General features: G+C 38.9%; 1 protein-coding gene across 1 annotated transcript in view; it reads right to left on the bottom strand.

Annotated features, from left to right (window-relative positions):
* sema3ab (sema domain, immunoglobulin domain (Ig), short basic domain, secreted, (semaphorin) 3Ab) overlaps window positions 1-18769 on the bottom strand; it is a 151504-nt gene that overhangs the window by 69858 nt on the left and 62877 nt on the right. The window contains exon 4 of the mRNA XM_048610187.1: window positions 8258-8351. Within this exon, the coding sequence (XP_048466144.1) occupies window positions 8258-8351 (94 nt within the window). The remainder of the gene's footprint in view (window positions 1-8257; window positions 8352-18769) is intronic.

Below are 18769 nucleotides of genomic sequence, written 5' to 3'. Positions count from 1 at the left end.
GTGGTTAGCACTGATACCTCACGGCGGCTCAGTGGTTAGCACTGATAGCTCACAGTGGGTCAGTGGTTATGACTGTTGCTTCACAGCACCATGCACCCTGGTTTGATTCTGCCCTCGGGTGACTGACTGTATGGAGTTTGCACATTTGCCCCACGTGTGTGCGGGTTTCTTCCGGGTGCTGCGGTTTCCTCCCACAGTCCAAAGATGTGCAGTTTAGGTGAATTAACCATGTTAAATTGCCTATAGTGCCCAGGCATGTGCAGGCTATATGTATTAGCCATGAGAAATACAGAGATAGGGAAGGGAGGTGGGTGTGGGTGGGAAGTGCTTCAGAAGGTCGGTGCAGCCTCAATGGGCTGAATGGCCTGCTTCCACATTGTAGGGATTCTTTGATTGTATGAACGTAATTGGTGAAGTAGTGGAAGGGGATGAATACTTATCCAAGGTCAACCTGTCCAATTATTTCGCCTTCTCACCACCTCCAAGAAGGGTAACATTCCATCCTAAGTGTTTGCTTCAAAATACTGTTGCGAAGTTATGTAGAGTACTTGTGGATTGGAAGCCATGAAGTTAGAATTTGGTATTTGTGAAAGTGTTGGTCTTTGTAAAATGCTATGGGGAAAGCAGTGCATGGTGCCTTTAAAAGATCATTGTTTTTTCTATTCTTAGAGATTCAAAAAGGATGTCTGTGGATTTGCAGGCGCACAGAGCACCTGAATTGAAACATTTGTATTTAAAGGCTATACTGTTAGCAGCAAAGCAACATTTTTACCAAGACAACAGGTTTTTGTATTTAGTCAATTAATTTAAACCAGGCCCTTAGATACCAAAACCAATTAAATTTAAATCTGTTGGTTTTGACAACATAGGACCAATCCTATTGTAAGAAATTGATATGTCATCAAGTGTATAAGAGATGAGGGCATTTGGAAAATCAGGGGAGAGCCAACTGCCATCTTCCAAGAGAATAGCTTTCAGCTCTAAAAGAAAGAATCAGTGGCTCTCACAGAATTCTCTAAGCCTTGGAGTAAGCTCCATCTAAATTACAGGTACCTATGGCACAAATAGCTAATGTTCCTGACAAAAGAATTCAACAGAGAAGGCATTCCTGACAGAAGAATTCATCGGAGAAGACACAGAACATTCTGGCAGATGTAAACTGACTGTCATTCCGAAAGACTAAATTCTATTCCTTTTTATTTTGGTTTAGATAAGTGGGATTTGTATTTACTGGAACAGCATACCACTAAAATCTACTAAACCACTAAAACCACAGACCCGAAAAGTCAGCTTTCCTGCTTCTCTGATGCTGCTTGGCCTGCTGTGTTCATCCAGCTCTACACCTTGTTACCACTAAAATCTTGTTTTATTCAGGAATGGTTAGTAGTTAGAAAGGATTTATTCAGTTTGTTAATAGTTTAGTTAATTTGTTCATTGTTAGAGTTAGATAAATAAATTGTTACTTGTTGATTATAAACTTTAATTAAATTTATTTTATTTAACCACCTCTTTATAGCATACTGGGGGCTCTTTTAACAGATTATAGGGCGAGGTGTGACTCTCCAGGTGTTTCAGTTTTAGTGATCAGACGGGGATTGAGCTTTGCTTTATAATAATACAGGTCAGAAAGGAGTGTTTTAAAGAATAAGTTTTGGGAGGTAGAGAGGAATATCAGAGAGATATAAATTATACTTTACATCTTCAGTCTATTTCGCTTTTTTGATACCTTTCTCATCTTTTTGTAATTTTGTTTTGAATTTCCTTTCTTTTGTGAGATGCTTCCCAACATTCACCCCCATTATTGCTTTTTAAAAGCCAAATTTCACTCTCATTGACTTGTGAACAGAACTGTAGGACTTCATTGCTTTTAGAGCTTCAGTTTCTCAGAAGGCACCTTTACTAACAGATTGTTCATTATTAAGAAAACTCAATTGTTCTCTTATTTTTTACTAAAGCAAAAACCTTACCCCAATATTTAATCACATGCTTTTAGCTGACAATCCCTTTCCTATCTCTCACACCGTTGCTGTCTCTTGACTACCTTTCAGTACCTACTAGAATTAGTTGCTGCTGGATAAGGGTTTATTGATTTCTACTGGAATAATTAAAAACCCAAACTCTGGAGAATATCAACGTGACCAGGAAAATAATGAAACAGTTCAGAGTGTAAGGATTGTTTATTTTTCTGCCCAGGTCGAGAATTATGATGGATACTTTGTTAATATTAGATTTTTTGTATACCTGGAGGCAATATGAAAGCTACATAATGGTATTATGAAACTCCAAACCTGTAAAATGAAAAGCAACTTCCAATTTTGAAGGTTTTTTTTGTATAGTAACAATGATTTACCTGAACACAAAAAGCAGCAAGATGCGTTGTATGCAATGACAGTTACAGATATCTCTGGGGTGACAAAGATCTTTTTAGAACTAATTCTAGACTGTGGTGTCACTGGTAAGGCTGTAATCTGTTTCCCACTCCAAATTATCTTGGTAGCTAGCGGCTTGCTCAGATATTGTGAAGGGTGGTTTGGAGTCTCATGGATATGGAGATACATATAAATAAGACCAGACAAGGACAGCAGCATGTTCATAAAGCACTTGTAGTTGTCAGACAATCTAATAATTACTTGGACACATTTACTGGTACCAGCTTTTATTCCAGTTATTTAAAACAAGACTGAGTCTGAATTCTCACCTTACCATGTTATGATTTGATATCATGTCCTCTGAGTAATTCAGGAAGTAGCCACTGCTCTAGCATAACACATTCTAATACTTCATCAGGAAGCACCAAAACATTTAGTAAACATTTGGAATGTGTAAATATTTTGGTAATAAAAGAAATGAGTGTAACATTGTCCTACAATGAGGAAGACTGCTTTAAAAATACAGAAATACAAACAGGATGGACTTAAAATAAAGAAAAATGACTAACAAACCAATTGAAAAGAAGTAATGTTAATAGAACCAAAGCCAATTAGTTTAAAGACTGGTACAATACATTCCTTCTGCTTATACCTGATAGATTTCACATTTATATCAGCAACAGCACTGTCCTTTAATCATGCACCTTAGATTGTGTTTTTACATGAGTTTTCAAGTCATATGAGAGGATGTGGGAATGAGGGTGGGAGCTGATTTACAAATCCCCAATCACTGACAGTAACTGTTAGATCTTTATCTGGGAGTGAGGGCAGGTGCTGAACATACACACTTCTACTTAACTGACACAATGATGATAATCATCAAAATGTATTGTTAAGCTGTCATTAATGTTAAGTGTTTTAAGTACGAGGTTTATAGGATTGCTATGTTTTGGGACTGTGTCTTTAATCTGGTCAAATGAAGATGGTATCTTGTGACTTATTCTGATTTTGACCTGAGTGGGTGAAGGTCGAGGCAATGGCATCTTGGCATTATTGCTGGACTGTTAATCTAGAGACCCTAATATTCTGGGGGCCAGTGTTCAAATCCTGCCATGGCAGATGCTGGAATTTCCATTCAAGAGAAAAATAATCTGGAATTAAGAATCTAATGATGACCATGAAAACATTGTCGTTTGCTATATAAACCTATCTGGTTCACTAATGTCCTTTGGGGAAGGAAGTCTGTCATCCTTACCTGGTCAGGTCTTCATGTGACTCCAGACCCACAGCAGTGTGGTTCACTCTTATCTGTCCCCTGGACAAGTAGCCAGCATTGCCCTCATCCCGCAAATGAACAAAAAAAAAGTGCCTGTTTGAGTTTAAAAGGAGACCCAGGCTGCTTTGCTGGGAACTTACATTTGGAGAAAATGGCTGTAGGATTCCTGCTTACAGCCTATTAGTCGGCAAAATCCTGGGATGGTGTGAGGAACATTGAATTTTAAACACCAGACAGAACTGAAGTCTGAACATCTTGATAATTCACCCTTCAGGAATGTGGTGGGAGCTTGTGTTCAGGTTGTGAAGACCAAGTTTGTGAGGATTTGAATTGAAGCTGGAAGATTCACTTAGCTCGCGCCAGAGGGAGAATCTCCAAGAAGACTCACATCATGAGAGATAGTTCTAGGATTAATAGTTACCAGGCTGAGAAAAGAAAATAATGGAAGTGAACCCTTGGGAGCTGAGAGCCTTTTTGGATTCGTTCTCAGAGATGTGGATGTCGATTTAAGAGATTGCATTAATTAGTGCGAGTATTTGGTTATGTTAAAAACAAAAGGAAAAATTTATATTCTGTGATTTAAATGTAAGTTATCTACAAAAAGGATGTTTATTAAATTGTGCTTTTAATCCGTTTGTTACAGTAAAAGTCTTAAACTGTGAAATGTTGTTATTGTTTTAAGTAGAAGTTTGAATGTTTTTAGTGTTATCAGTCTTTTTGGGTTTGTAACTGAAGTAGTGCTGAATCAGCTAGTGTGTATTGTATTGTTACTACACTGACAATGTGCTGCTAATGCAGCAAGGTGTCACTGAAAGTTTGAAGATCTGAATCACTTACAGAACAAAAAACTGCAGTGAGCGGATCATAATATTTAAAATATTTCACTAAGGAAGCATTTTTGCCTGGCTAAATATCAGTTGTGCTTAATTGGCTAACACTTGAACCTCTGAGACAGAATGTTTAAGGTTCAAATCACACTCCAAAACACAACCATTAAAATGACAGTTGACATTGCAATTATACTATCCTGTACAAGAAGTGCAAAAGGGTACTCCTTGCTATCCTGGTCACTACTAATCCATCAACATTTGAATAGTAGATTACTTGGTAGTCATCACACTGCTGCACATTAGCTACTCTATGTCCAACATTACAACAGCAGTGTCTCTTCGAAAGTATCTCATTTGCTGTAAAGAACGTAGGGCCATCCTTTTGTCATCAAAGGAATTATATAACCTACTTACAAAGTGAATGTCAAAGTCCCTCTCTGCATTGCTGTCACCAATCACTCTGTCACATAGTCAGTGCCAAGCATTCCAGCATTGGATAAGGCTGAAGCATTTGCAGCAATCTTCAGCCAGAAGTTCTGAGTGGATGACCCATCTTGGCCTCCTCCAGTGGTCCCCAGCATCACAGATACTAGTCTTCAGCCAATTCGATTCACTCCACGTGATATCAAGTAACAGCTAGAGGCACTGGATACTGCAAAAGCTATGGGCCATGACAATATTCCAGCAATAAAACTGAAGACTTGTTCTCCAGAACTGCCGCACTCCTGTTCCAGTACAGCTACAATGCTGGCATTTACGTGACAATGTGGAAAACTCCCCAGGTATGTACTGTACATAGAAAGCAGGATAAATCAAACTCAGGCAGTTACTGCCCCTTCAATTCACTCTCAATTATAAGTAAAGTGATGGAAGGTGTCAGTAACAGTGTTATCAAGCAGCACCTGCTCAGCAATAACCTGCTCAGTGACGCCCAGTTTGGGTTCCGCCAGGGCTGCTCAACTCATGATAACAACCTTCTCAAGGACAGCTGGGGACAAGCAAAAATATGTTGACCCTACCAGCATTGCCCACATCCTATTAGCGTAGCAAATAAAAACCACCACCCTCCCCACTCCTTCATTGAAGAAACACTGATTTACTTTAACTACTTGGATCTGAACATCCATTAGTACTTTTGTAAATGACACAAAAATTGGTAGCACTGTTGATAGTGAAGAGGATGGTCTCAGGCTACAGTCTGGTGTTGATCAGCTGGTAAATTGGGTAGAGCAATGGCAGATGGAATTCAATCCTGATAAGTGCAAGGTGATGCATTTTTGGAGATCAAATCAGGGAAGGATATACACAATGAATGGTAAATCCTTACTAAGCACTGAGGAAAGAAAGGGACCTTTGTGTTTGAGTCCATAGATCCCTGAAGGTGTCAGCACAGGTAGGCAGGGTGGTGAAGGTAGCACACAGGATGCTTGCCTTCATTAGCCAGACAGAGAATATAGGATCAAGGAAGTCTGGTTACCACTTTATAACACATTGGTTAGGCCACGGATGGAATAGTGTGTGCATTTCTGGTCACCACATTATTGGAAGGACATGACTGCAATGGAGAGGGTGCAGAGGTGATTCACCAGGGTGTTGCCTTGGATGAAAAGTCTCCGTTGTGAGGAGAGACTGGGCAGGCTGGGTATGTTTTCGTTGGAGCAGAGGAGGCTGAGGGAGATCTGACTGGGGTATACAAAATTATGAGAAGCATAGACAAGGTAGATTGTGAAAATCTTTTCCCATGGCTGCTCTGTGTGAGACAAGAGCCTATAATTTTAAATTGAGGAATGAGTGGCTTAGAGATGATCTGAGAAGTAACTTTTTTACACCCAGACTGTGGTAAAAATATGGAATGTGCTGCCTGAGAGGGTGGTGGAGGTAGATATTCTCACAATATTTAAGAAGCATCTGGATGACCTCTTATAATGCCAGGACATAATAAGCTATGGATCAAGTGCAGGTAAATGGGATTAGTGTAGTATGGTGTTTGTTGCCAGTATAGACATGGTGGGCCGAAGGACCTGTTTCTGTGCGGTATAACTCTATAACAAAGAAGGAGCCTCTTAGAATTAACCAAAACCTGATGCCCAGGAGAGTAAGAGGTATGGGAACATGTATATTCCAGTACTAACCAAGGCAATTGTTACTTCTGATTAATTTGTGTAACTGGATTCCTCTTTTGAAGACAGAATAATAATTTTAAAGTGAAATCAATAATGAATATTCAAGTGCAATATTTGCAATCAATAGTGCAATTTTGACTCAACTTGCGATATTTTTCCAAAAAAAATTCCTCCAAAGCTTGCCCTTATCGACCATCTGGATTAGGAAAAGAATCCCATTTCTAATGATAGGAAATTCTCTTTTAAAAGCAGCTTTTCAAAATGCCTTTATTAAATGCAATTTCATCATTGATAAAACAGTTTATTTTAATTAATGTTAGCATATTGTAACATAAGTAAGTTGAACTTACTGAAGCACAGTGTTAATCTTTCAGTTAAACCTGATGTTATCAACAAGACTCAATTCTGTTTCATTTTACTTTCATCTTTTAGTGAGCATGGCATTTTAAAATCTAATTTTGTATCACAAATGAGTCTTTGTAAAGCTTTGATAAAGTATCTAAAATGAGTCTAATACTACCTGAATCTGTGACATAAGCAGAAATCCCACCTCTTCCTGTTTCCCTGACCCCGGGATCTCAAGAAATGAAATCAGATAACATAAAACTTCAAAAGAAGTTTCGAATGAAAGAATGTTATTAAATTTGATATGTATCATATTTTGCAGCCATTATAAACTGCAATAATACTCAGAGCAGATAATCTCACAATGTAGCTGTTCTTGTATAATGTTGGATATGGAAAATGAAACATTTGTTGGGCGCTCTGACTATGACACAGATCTAATTATAATTATCTCAGTACAAGATTCTGTGTTTTATTTGGGAGGACTGAAAGGCATGATGTTAATGTTGGGATCTCAGGACAGAATGGAACACATGGTTTCACAGCTTTATTCACTCACAGGATGTAGGGTGTTTCTGGCTAGGTCCAGCATTTGTTGCCTGTCCCTAGTTGCCCTTGAGAAAGTGATGGTGAGCTGCTTTCTTGAACCACTGCAGTCCATGTGCTGTAGGTTAACCCACAATGCCCTTAGGGAGGGTATTCCAGGACTTTTATACAGCAACAGTGATATATTTCCAAGTCAGGATGGTGAGTGGCTTGGTGGTGGTGGTGTTCCCATGTATCTGTAGCCTTTGTCCTTCTATATAGAATTGCTTGTGGGTTTGGAAAGTGCTTTCTGAGGATCTTTTGTGAACTTCTGTAGTGCATCTTTTAGATAGTACACACTGCTGCTACTGCGTTGGTGAAGGGAGTGGATGTTTGTGGATGTAGTGCCAGTCAAGCAGGCTGCTTTGTCCTGGATGGTGTCAAGCTTCTGGAAGGTTATTGGAGCTGCACCCATCCAAGCAAGTGGGATGTCTTGCATCTCACTCATGACTTGTGCCTCATTGATGGTGGACAGGCTTTGGGGAGTCAGGAGGTAAGTTACTCACTACAGGATTCCTAGTTTCTGACCTGCTCTTGTAGCTGTGACATTGTTAGTTACTAATATTATTACAGTAGTTTGATTCCTTTGAACACTGCTTCAATGTGATTACAGTTACAATGACAATGAGTATAACTCAACAGAGCATTTAATGTAACCAGTGGTTGGGCAGCACACCAGCACTGAATCGATGAAGCTTTTCATTCTGATCAACTTCTTGGTTTACTTACCAACCAAAATCGAAGTGGTCAGCAGCCTGGGATCATAGGGGCTTTTCCCTCGTCCATTCTCAAAGTGTGAGGTCTCGAGTCTGAATACATTTTCCTAGTTGCATAAAGATACAATGATTATTACACTCTGTTTGAGCACGAACATTTCTAAAGAAGGGTCCTGACCCAAAACATCTACTTTCCTGCTCCACTGATGCTGCCTGGCCTGCTGTGTTCCTCCAGCTCCACACTGTTATTACACTCTGTATCTTCATTGAACCAATTAAGAATCATGATCATAATTGAAAAAGATTAATGAGAGAATTATCAATGTAGTAATGATGTTTTAAAATAATTTTACGAAACAAGAACATTTTACGGCATTTTTTCAAGTTTGTATCTTTTATTAATTCAAATCGGTCTCTATTGCAAAGGTTTTTGTATGCATTCAGATATTTATTCCCTCTAAATGCAGGGAAGTCAGTTTGCACATTAATATAACAGTCAAGGCTTTTAGTGCGAGAATTGTAAATTATAGGCAATCTGTAAAGATGTATAACTCGAAAACAGTTGATGTTCTGATGCATAGCTACTTCATAGAAACTGTCAGGTAGAAATGTACTCCGTGATCTTATCTCAGGAATGTCTAACAACATCACATCACATAAAATAAATGTGTTCAATTTAGACCTTAAGCCTCTTCCATCATCCAATGACATCATAAACTGATGGGCAATTAAATGTCTTGCCTTTGCCCCATATCCTTTAAAACCATTGGCTAACAAAAATCTATCAATTTCACACGTAAATTAACAATTGATCCAGCATCAACTGCTATTTGCAGGAAAGAATTGCAAAATTCTGCCTGCATTTGTTTGTAGAATTGTTTCTTACTTCAATCCAGAAAGACCAGATAACAATTTTTAAATATTCCTCTTGTGGATTTCTGAAGCAGAGGAAATAGAAAAAAAAACTATCTGCCATACCTGTGCTTTTTGATGTTTTGAAAACATTGATCAAATCACATCTTAACTTCCTAAATTCCAAGAAATTGAATTCCAGTGTGTGAATTAATTCTTGGAGTCCAGTTATCAGTCTGGTGAATCTATGCTGTACTGTCTCCAGGGCAGCCTGAGGTGTGACACCCAGAACTGCTCCCAATCATTCAGCTGTCATCTAACAAGGGTTTTCATTTGTCAAAGGTTAACTTCACAGAATGACAGAATCGCAGAAATGTTACAATGCAAACAGAGGCCACGTGGCCCATCATGCCTCTACCAGCTTGGTACAGGAGCGTCATTACCGGGTGTTAGTCTATTGTTTTTTCCACATGCACTTGCACATTATTTTTTATCCAAATACTCATACAGTGACATGTTAAATGCCTTGATTGAACTTGCCTCCACCACATTTCCAGGCATTGTAAAACTACGCTGAGTGAAAATGATGTTTTCTTGTTTCACCCACAACCCTGTTGCAGCTCACTTCATATTTGTGCCATCTTGTTCTTTATCCTTTTTACAAACAGGACTGTTCCTCCCTATCTACTCTGTCCGGCACACTCATGATTTTGCAAACCCCTATCCAATCTTACCTTAACCTTCTTCTATACAAAGAGAACAGTCCCAACTTTTCAATCTATCATTATAGCTGAAGTTCCTCATTCCTGGAATGATTCTTGTAAATTATTTCCAATCTTCATAAATTTCTTATAATGTGGTGTCCAGAACTTCATTTCCATTTTGGAAAGTCAAATCAAGGTAGAGTTTCATGGTGAATGGTAGGGCCTTAAGGATTGCAGTGGAACAGAGAGACCTTGGAGTTCAGGTGCACGGTTCTCTGAAAGTGGAGTCACAGGTAAAAAGGGAAGCAAAGAAAGCTTTTGGCACACTGGCCTTCATCAGTCTGGGTATTGGATGTAGAAGTTGGGAAGTTATGTTGCAGTTGTATAGGTCTTTGGTGAGGCCGCACTTGGAGTATTGTGTTCAGTTTTGGTCACCTTGCTATAGGAAGGATGTTATTAAACTGGAAAGAGTGCAGAAGAAATTTACAAGGATGTTGCCAGGACTCAAGGGAATAAGTTATAGGCAGAGGTTGGATAAGCTAGGAATGTTTTCTATAGAGCATAGGAGACTGAGGGGGGATCTTATAGAAGTGTATAAGATCATGACAGGCATGGATGGGGTGAATGCACTCAGTCTTTTTCCCAGGGTTGGGGAATTGAGGGTTGGAGGGCATCAGTTTAGGGTAAAAGAGGAAAGAATACACGGGAACCTGAGGGGCAACTTTTTTACACAGAGGGTAGTACGCATATGAAATGAGCTGCCAGCAGAAGTGGTTGGGGCAGGTACATTAACAACATTTAAAAGGCATTTGGACAAATACATGGATAGGAAAGGTTTAGAAGGATATGGGCCAAGAGCAGGGAAATGGGGTTAGCATGGATGGACTATTTGGTTGGCATGGACCAGTTTGGGCCGAAAGGTCTGTCTCCATGCTGTAGGACTCTATGACTCTATGACTCCCTCCAGCCTGAACATTATCCATTGACCATGAATCCCTGTTTCCTAACACTCAGCCAATTTTGTATCCACATTGCTACTGTCCCTCTTACTCAATGACCGATAACTTTCCTCACAAGTGTGTTATGTGGCGCTGTATCAAACACTTTCTGGAAATTGATGTAAGCCACATCAACAGCGTTACCTTCATTGAGTCTGTTTCCTCATCAGAAAAACTCTAGGAAGTTAGATAAAAGGATTTCTGAAGGGGAAATCAATGCTAACCCTTCCTATTCAACTTACCTTTTCCATATAACTACTAATTCTATTCTGAATAATCGTTTCTAGAAGCTTCCGCACCACTGTAGTTAAAGTGACTGGTCTGTAATTGCTGGTATTATCCCTACAACCTTTCTAGAACAGAAACGTAATGTTTTCAATTCTTCAGTCTTCTAGCACTCCCCCCAAGTCTGGCGAAGACTGAAAGATTGTGGCCAGTCCGTCTGCAATTTCCATTCTCTCTTCCTTCAAAATCCTTGGATGCATCTCATCCAGTCACAGGCAACATTTCTGCCTTATCAGTTTTGAACCTTTCCGGTGACTGAGTTCCCTATGGGGTCACTGTGGTCTAGGTTATATCTGTCTCTGGTACAGACAGGTGCAATGTGTTAATTTAACACCTCAGCCATAACCGCTGCCTCCAGGTTGACGCCAGTCTTATATCCCATTGTACTCCAGTCTTCTGGATATAAAGTTAAGCATCTCAGTCGATATTTTATTCTCTGTAGCTCTCCATGATATTATGGTGACTTGTGTACTGGTACATTTAAGTTTCTATGGGCCTCCACAGCTTTTCATCATTTACAATTCTAAATTTTAGTTCCAAAGTGAATGACCTGACATTTGTCTGCAATAAAATCCACCTGTCACCATCCTGCACATTTGTTTAATCCTTTAATACACTTTATGCTTTTTTCCTACTCTATTTCCAATGTCAACTTATCTTTGTATCATTAGTAAAATTGAATGTGCATCTATTGACTCTATCAAGCAATTCATTAATAAATTTGCTGATGGCTCAAAACAGGTCTGTTTAGGTTTGCAGGACTAGTTTTATCCTGCCACTTAAACTATTTATTCATGATTCCCACTCTCTGACTTCTGCAGTTTAACCAATTTACTAATTTGTTCAATAATTTGCCACCAGTTTCATTAGCTTCATATTTAACTAACAACATCTTCTGGGCATTTCATCAAATGTCTTCTGGACATTCTTATAAATAATATTCATAGACAGTCCGTTGTTCACTACTTCAGTCACGTCTTCAATTGGCTCTACCAGACATGATCTACCTTCAACAAATTCATACTGAGTCTCTGCTCAATTGAAAACGTTAAAGGTTTTCAGTTTGTTTACACCTTATACCAAACTTATTAAAATCTAATATTTCTATTTCTCAACAGATAACATCAGTTGTAGTTAGACACATTTACAATTGAATAATACAATGACTCAGATGAAAGAGCAAGACCAGAACTGTGGTTAAAGTCCAACTTCGATAATGTACATTGAACTTATCGTCTTTGTAAATGTGATTGCGATTGTGTAATTAGAGGAGCTAGAAAAAATTAGGTCTCAAACTGATAGTAACAAAAAAAAGACAAAACAAAATAACCTCAAAAGAGAAAGATGACTTTCCTCTTCACTCTTTTTAGAGAAAGTATTATTTGACAAATGATGGACAAAGGAACTTTCCAAAAACATTTATTTTCCGATGTAAAAAATACTTCTTTTGAATCAGGAACGTAATCCTTTTGAGGGAATTCTAATTATATCCACAGGCTACCCTTCCTTCAATGATATCATTAAAATCACTAAAGACGTTACCAGCATTTCCCCTTAGATAGCATCACTCTCTCCATTTTCCATCTCTTTAATCAATGCCCTTGTCACTGAGATTAGCTCAATTATCCTTTCCCTTCCCCATTTAATTACTCCAGTTCTACGTAAGTACAATTGTTGTCACAAGTTCCGTAGTATTGGAGACATCTGCATGTGTAACAGCGTTATTTCATGAATGGAAAATTAATTCTTCTTGTATATGTGCCAGATGAGGCTGTGCTGTGTATTTTGGAAACAAATACATTTGAGAATGCCTCACCCTGAATTAAGTACTTCAATAGTGGTTATTGCAAATGATTCAGCCAGCTCTATAATGGAATGGGAAACATGAACTAATTATAACACGCATTTTTACCTTGAGTTTAATTAGCTCTCTATCCCTTATTCCAGCACCAAAGCTGTCAGATCATTTACTGTAGACTAATTAGAGCTCCCGATATGTCATCCATTGTGATGACAGAAAGAGCTATGGCTAGGCAGAGCACAGTATTGTAAATGAGACTACAAAAGCTGCTCATTCAAAAAGGAAAGTGACTGCAAAGGAATATCATTAAAGATATTGACATAAATTAATCTACTATTTATGAAAAACACAGTAAGATGACTTTAGAATTTATCAATGGATGTCAGAAAACCTAAGACCTAACTATATTGCAGTTTTATAAAAGTAGGGATACATATTCTTTATTGCCACTGGAGACATAAGATAGATTAGGTTGGATTGCAATCATCCCAATTCTACAGTATTCTGGAGATTGATCAGATCAACAAGCTTTCTTCCTCTGGTAAATAAAACTAATTCTTCAAGTGCACTGTCAATACAAATCTCTTTTCATAGCAATGTATTGTCAAGTTTAATTTATCACTTGGCATTTTAACGTGGAGATAACTTTTAATGAAGGTAAAATATGTGGAAGTTCTTTGCTGTGGTGAAGCTTTTACTTAGAAAGTGCAACTAATGGAAGCCAGGGTTCTCATTACATATTCTGTCAGAAATATCACAAATAGCATTTAAATCCTCATATGGTCCTACTAACAGGATATAAGAGTGACAACAGCAATTTCTTTGTTTATTTTTTAGGCAATGTACAGAACAGTTACTCGACTGAAAAAAAAACAAAATTAAAGAATTTGGTCAGGAACATAAAAAAGCCAACATCAGCTGTCCTTTGAAACAATGATTTAGTAGTCTACTCAGTCATGAGTTTCTGCCTTCGTGTGATAAAACAGGCCAATTCTTGACCAATAGATTGTTGATGGGGCACAACGTCTCCTCATGCAGTGGGGTCCAGACTCAAGAGTTTGCTTCCTTTCCTTCTCTGAACTCAATACAAGATGCAGCTTGATGGACTAGTTATCACCATTTCTAAATGACTGGTAGAAAGCTCCTTCTATTCACTGATGTCAATGCTGCTGCACATCAAGGACAGCTTCCAAGTGCCTTTGAAGCATTTTTGTTGTATTCCGCTTTAACACTCAGCCATTTGGGATTGAGAAAACAAGGTGTATAAACAAACAATTCACTGAGGATCGTGAGTGGGTCATTCAACCTCTCAAATCTGCTCTGGTATTAGATAATAAGACACCTGATCTGATTGTAGCCTAAACTACATCTTCCAGCCTACCACACGACATGTTGACTCTGTTGTCAGTCAAGAATCTGTCTACCTCTGTATTAAACTACTGAATCACTTCACCTCCACCATTCTCTGGGGAAGAGAGTTCCACAGATACACAACCCTCTGAAAGAGAAGAAAAACTCTCCTAATCTTCATTTTCAATGTGAGAACTTTCATTTTTAAACTGTGATCCTACTTCTTGATCCAACAAGGGGAAACATTGACATTCACCCATTTAATTACCTCAGGATCTGAAATGTCACAAAAAAAATTCACTGCTCGTTCTTCTAACTCCAATAGGTATGGACATAAATTGGTGAAAGTTTCCTCATGAGATGAACCCTTTTATCACAGGAATCAATCAGCAGAACCTTCCCTGAACTGCTGCTAATGCAATTCTGCCTCCACTTAAATAAGGACACCAAACCAATGCACAATATCCCAGAATGTGGCCTCACCAATGCTCCATTTAACTATAACAAAACATTCATATTTTCATCTTCTGTTTCCCTGTCAATAAACAACATCATGCCAACGTACTTTCAAATTTACTTGCTGCATCTATAGACGAGATTTCTGTAACTCATGTACCAATTCACCAAGATCCCTTTGTAACTCAGGGTTCTGCCATTTCACTCAAATAATAGTGCATAATGTGGTTGAAGAAGATAGCTCACCGCCACCTTTCCCAGGGTAATTAGGGATGGGCAATAAATGCTAGCCCCACCAGTGATGCCTACATCACATAAATTGCCTTTAAAAACAAGCAGCTTTTCTATTTTTCTTTCCAAAGTGGATGAATTCACACATCATACTCCATCTGCTAAATTGTTGCCTACCAACATAAGGTGTCTAAATTTCTTTGCAGACTTATGTTCTCTTCACAAATTTATTTCCTTTATATCTTTATGTCATCAGCAAATCTAGCCATCATACATTCACTTCTTTCATCCAACGCATTGATATAACTTGTAAATAGTTGAGGACATTTGAACCATCAAGACTTATCTGCTATCTAATGGGATCACCATGGAGCTGATTGTGGCCCCAACTTCACATTCCCACCTACACCCAATAACCATCGACTCACTTTATCAATCATAAATCTGCCTTCAATCATCCGACCCAAAGGAGAAGTGGGTTCCAAAAACTCTCAATCCTAGAGAAAAACAACTTTCTCCTCTTATCTAAGACCGAAAAGAGATTTCTTATTTTTAAGCAGCTACTCCTAGTTGAAGTTTCTCCACTGCAGGGAAACATCCTTTCGGCACCTACCTTGCTAAATCCCTTGGGATCTTATATATTTCAACAGGATAACCTCTAATTTCTCTAAAATTTAATGGATACAGGCCCAGCCTCTCCTTCTAAGTAACAGCACCCCAGCCCTCTATTTCAGTAATCAGTCAAGCAACCAATCTCACATCTGCTTTTAATACATTTACATCTTTCCAAAAATAAGGAAACCACAACACTGAGCAGTACTCCTGATGTGGTCTCATCAATGCTCCATAAAACGTTAGTACAACATTCCTACTTTCATCTTCCATTCCCTTTGCAATAATCTGTAACATTCCCTTTACCTTCTTAACCATTTGCCAAACCTACACATGTACTTCAAGTGATTCATTCAACAGGACAGCAAGACCTCTCTGACTCTCAGAGTTCTGAAATCTCTCTCCATTTAAATAGCATGCTGCTTTTCTATTCTTTCTGCCAAAGTAACCAAGTTCACATTTTGTTTTGTGACTCTCCCTCTGCCAGATTTTGGACCACTCACTCAACCTATCTCTACCCCTTTACATACCACTGTTTGACCCCTTCACAATGCCCTGGATGCTTATGTAACTGGCTTCAAGAAGGACACGAGTGTTAGTTTGAAGGTCATCCCATAGAATCTGGAGAATACAGCAGAAGCTCTACTGACGAACTTTCCTGTGTGGTTTGATATCTCACTGATGCACAGTCCTGGTCTCATTACAGCGCAAGAATGTGGTCAAGACAGCTGTTCTGCAGTCTCGGACTTATGTTAACTTGTGGAGGTCTTTGTTAATGAATATTCATAGCCATAGTTTGTGGAAAGCTGACTAGCACAGCTAACCTTGTGTTGGATCAATCCCCTAACAGTGGCCTTTTGAGAGAGGAGGCTATTGAGGTACAGGAAGTGTTCAACGTATTCCAGACTGTCTCCTTCAACATAAATGGAGCAGGACCAATAGCTATAGTGTCGAAGGCATTTAGCATGCTGGCCTTCATTGGTCGAGGCATTGAGTATAGGAGTTGGGACATTATGTTACAGTTGTATAAGTCGTTGGTGAGGCCGCACCTGGTTACCTCAGAGGAAGGGTCACCTGACCCGAAACATTAACTCTGATTTTTTTCTTCACAGATGCTGCCAGACCTGCTGAGCTTTTCCAGCAACTTCTGTTTTTGTTACACCCAGTTAAAACCTGTCAAGATCCTATGGTGCAATCAATTCATCTCTTACTTTTCTAAACAACACATACAAGACAAGCTTATCCAACCTTTTCTCATAAGACAAGATGCCCTTTCCATGTATTAGCCAAGTAAACCTTCTCTGGATATTTTATTTATGTATTCATGGGATGAAGACATCACCAGCTAGGTCAGAATTTATTGCCCATCCCTAACTGCCCAGAAGGCAGTTTGGAGTCAACCACATTGCTGTGGGTCTGGGGTCACATTTAGGCTAGACCAGGTAAGGATGGTGGTTTCCTTTCCTCGAGGACATTAGTGAGCCTGATGGGTTTTACAATAATAAACAGTTTTTCCACAGCCAAAACTTTTATTCCAGATTTTCATTTAATTGAAATGTCACCATTTACCAAACTGGTATTTGAACCGGTGTCCCCAGAACATGGCTTTAGGGTCCTGGATTATTAATCCAGTGATATTATCACCATTCCACCACCTCCCACCAACCACTATCAATGCATTTATATCTTTCCCCCAAAACTGCGACAGAGCTCCAATTGTGGTCTCACCAGAGCCCTGTATAATGGAAGTTTACTTTTCACACTTTTATATTGAATTCTCCTTGCAGTAAATAATAACCTTCTATTAGCTTTCCCATTTACCTGCTGTACTAACTTTTTTCAATTCATACATGAAGACACACAGATCCCTCTGCATTTAGACAATGCGCTGGTTATTTGTAATTCCTACCAAAATGGACAATTTCACATTTTTTCAACCTTATACTTAATTTACAAAACCTTTGCCCACTCACTTAATATGTCAATATCCAATTGTAGCCTCCTATATCCTCTTCGGCAACTATCTTTGTGTTATCAGTGAATTTAGCTTCTGTGCCTTTGGTCCCTTCATCCAAGTCATTGATACCAATTAAGTCCGGGTGAGATGCCAGCACCAATCTCTGTGGCACACCACTCATTACAGCTTGCCAACCAGAAAATTTATGTCTACTCTGCGACAGATGCTGCTCGATCACCAATTTTCTGATTGGTTCTCCTAAGTTTGCAGAGCTGGTGCTCTGATTGGCTTGGCAGTGTTGAGAGTCACTCACACCCCACCCCCAGCTCCTGCGTTTATTTTATTCATTTGTAGGATGTAGATGTCACTGGCTGTGACAGCATTTATTGCCTGTTCTTAGTTGCCCTTGAGAAGGTGGTGTTGAGCTGCCTTCTTGAACCGTTGCAGTCCAACTGCTGTGGGTTGACCAGCTTAGGGAGAGAATTCCAGGATTTTGACCCAGGGGCAGTGAAGGAACGGTGACATGTTTCCAAGTCAGGATGGTGAATGGCTTAGAGGGGAACTTGAAGGTGGTGGTATTCCCATAAATCTGCTCTGGATGGTAAGAAGATCATATAAGTTAGGAGAAGGCATTCAGCTCTTCTAACCTACTCTATCATTTGACAAGATCATGGCTGAGCTGATTGTAACTCAACTCCACATTCCCACCAACCTCTAATGAGCCAATCCCACCAGACTCACTCAAGAACTGTCTGGGATGAGAGAATAGAATTATCCTAAAGATTTGGAAACCTAAGATTTCGTTCACTGGAATTTAAAAACTAAAGAATTGTTAAATTTTGAGAGTTTGAGAGAGGTTCAGGTATGAAAAATTATTTTTGATGATTGATAGATCAGTAATAAGCAGCAGAAATATAGGATTAGAAATAGGATTGTAGAAACCTAACTGCTAAAAAGTTGTTTGAGCATGGGATGCTTTAGCTCTTGAAGTTTTTGAAGCTGAGAACAAACTGTACTTAGGAGAGATTTTGAAAATGGACAAATTGTAAATGGGAGTGGAAAAAGCTTCAAATAATAAAACATGATGTTGAGATGGTGGGGAGTTTGGAAGGGTGTGAACAAGAGACAAGAGTGATATTTTAGTGTTAATTATAATTGGCAGAATAATTATCAACACCCATTCAAGCCATTATCTGGCATTTCATTGCATTTGTGGCTCTATTTCCTCATTCTGGTGGGAAATCTAAATCTATTTTTCTGATCATCTTTGAGCCAGACT

Source organism: Rhincodon typus, chromosome 22 (genome assembly GCF_021869965.1).
Source record: "Rhincodon typus isolate 14 chromosome 22, sRhiTyp1.1, whole genome shotgun sequence".
NCBI classification, from domain to species: domain Eukaryota; kingdom Metazoa; phylum Chordata; class Chondrichthyes; order Orectolobiformes; family Rhincodontidae; genus Rhincodon; species Rhincodon typus.
This window is presented reverse-complemented; position numbering and strand designations above follow the sequence as displayed.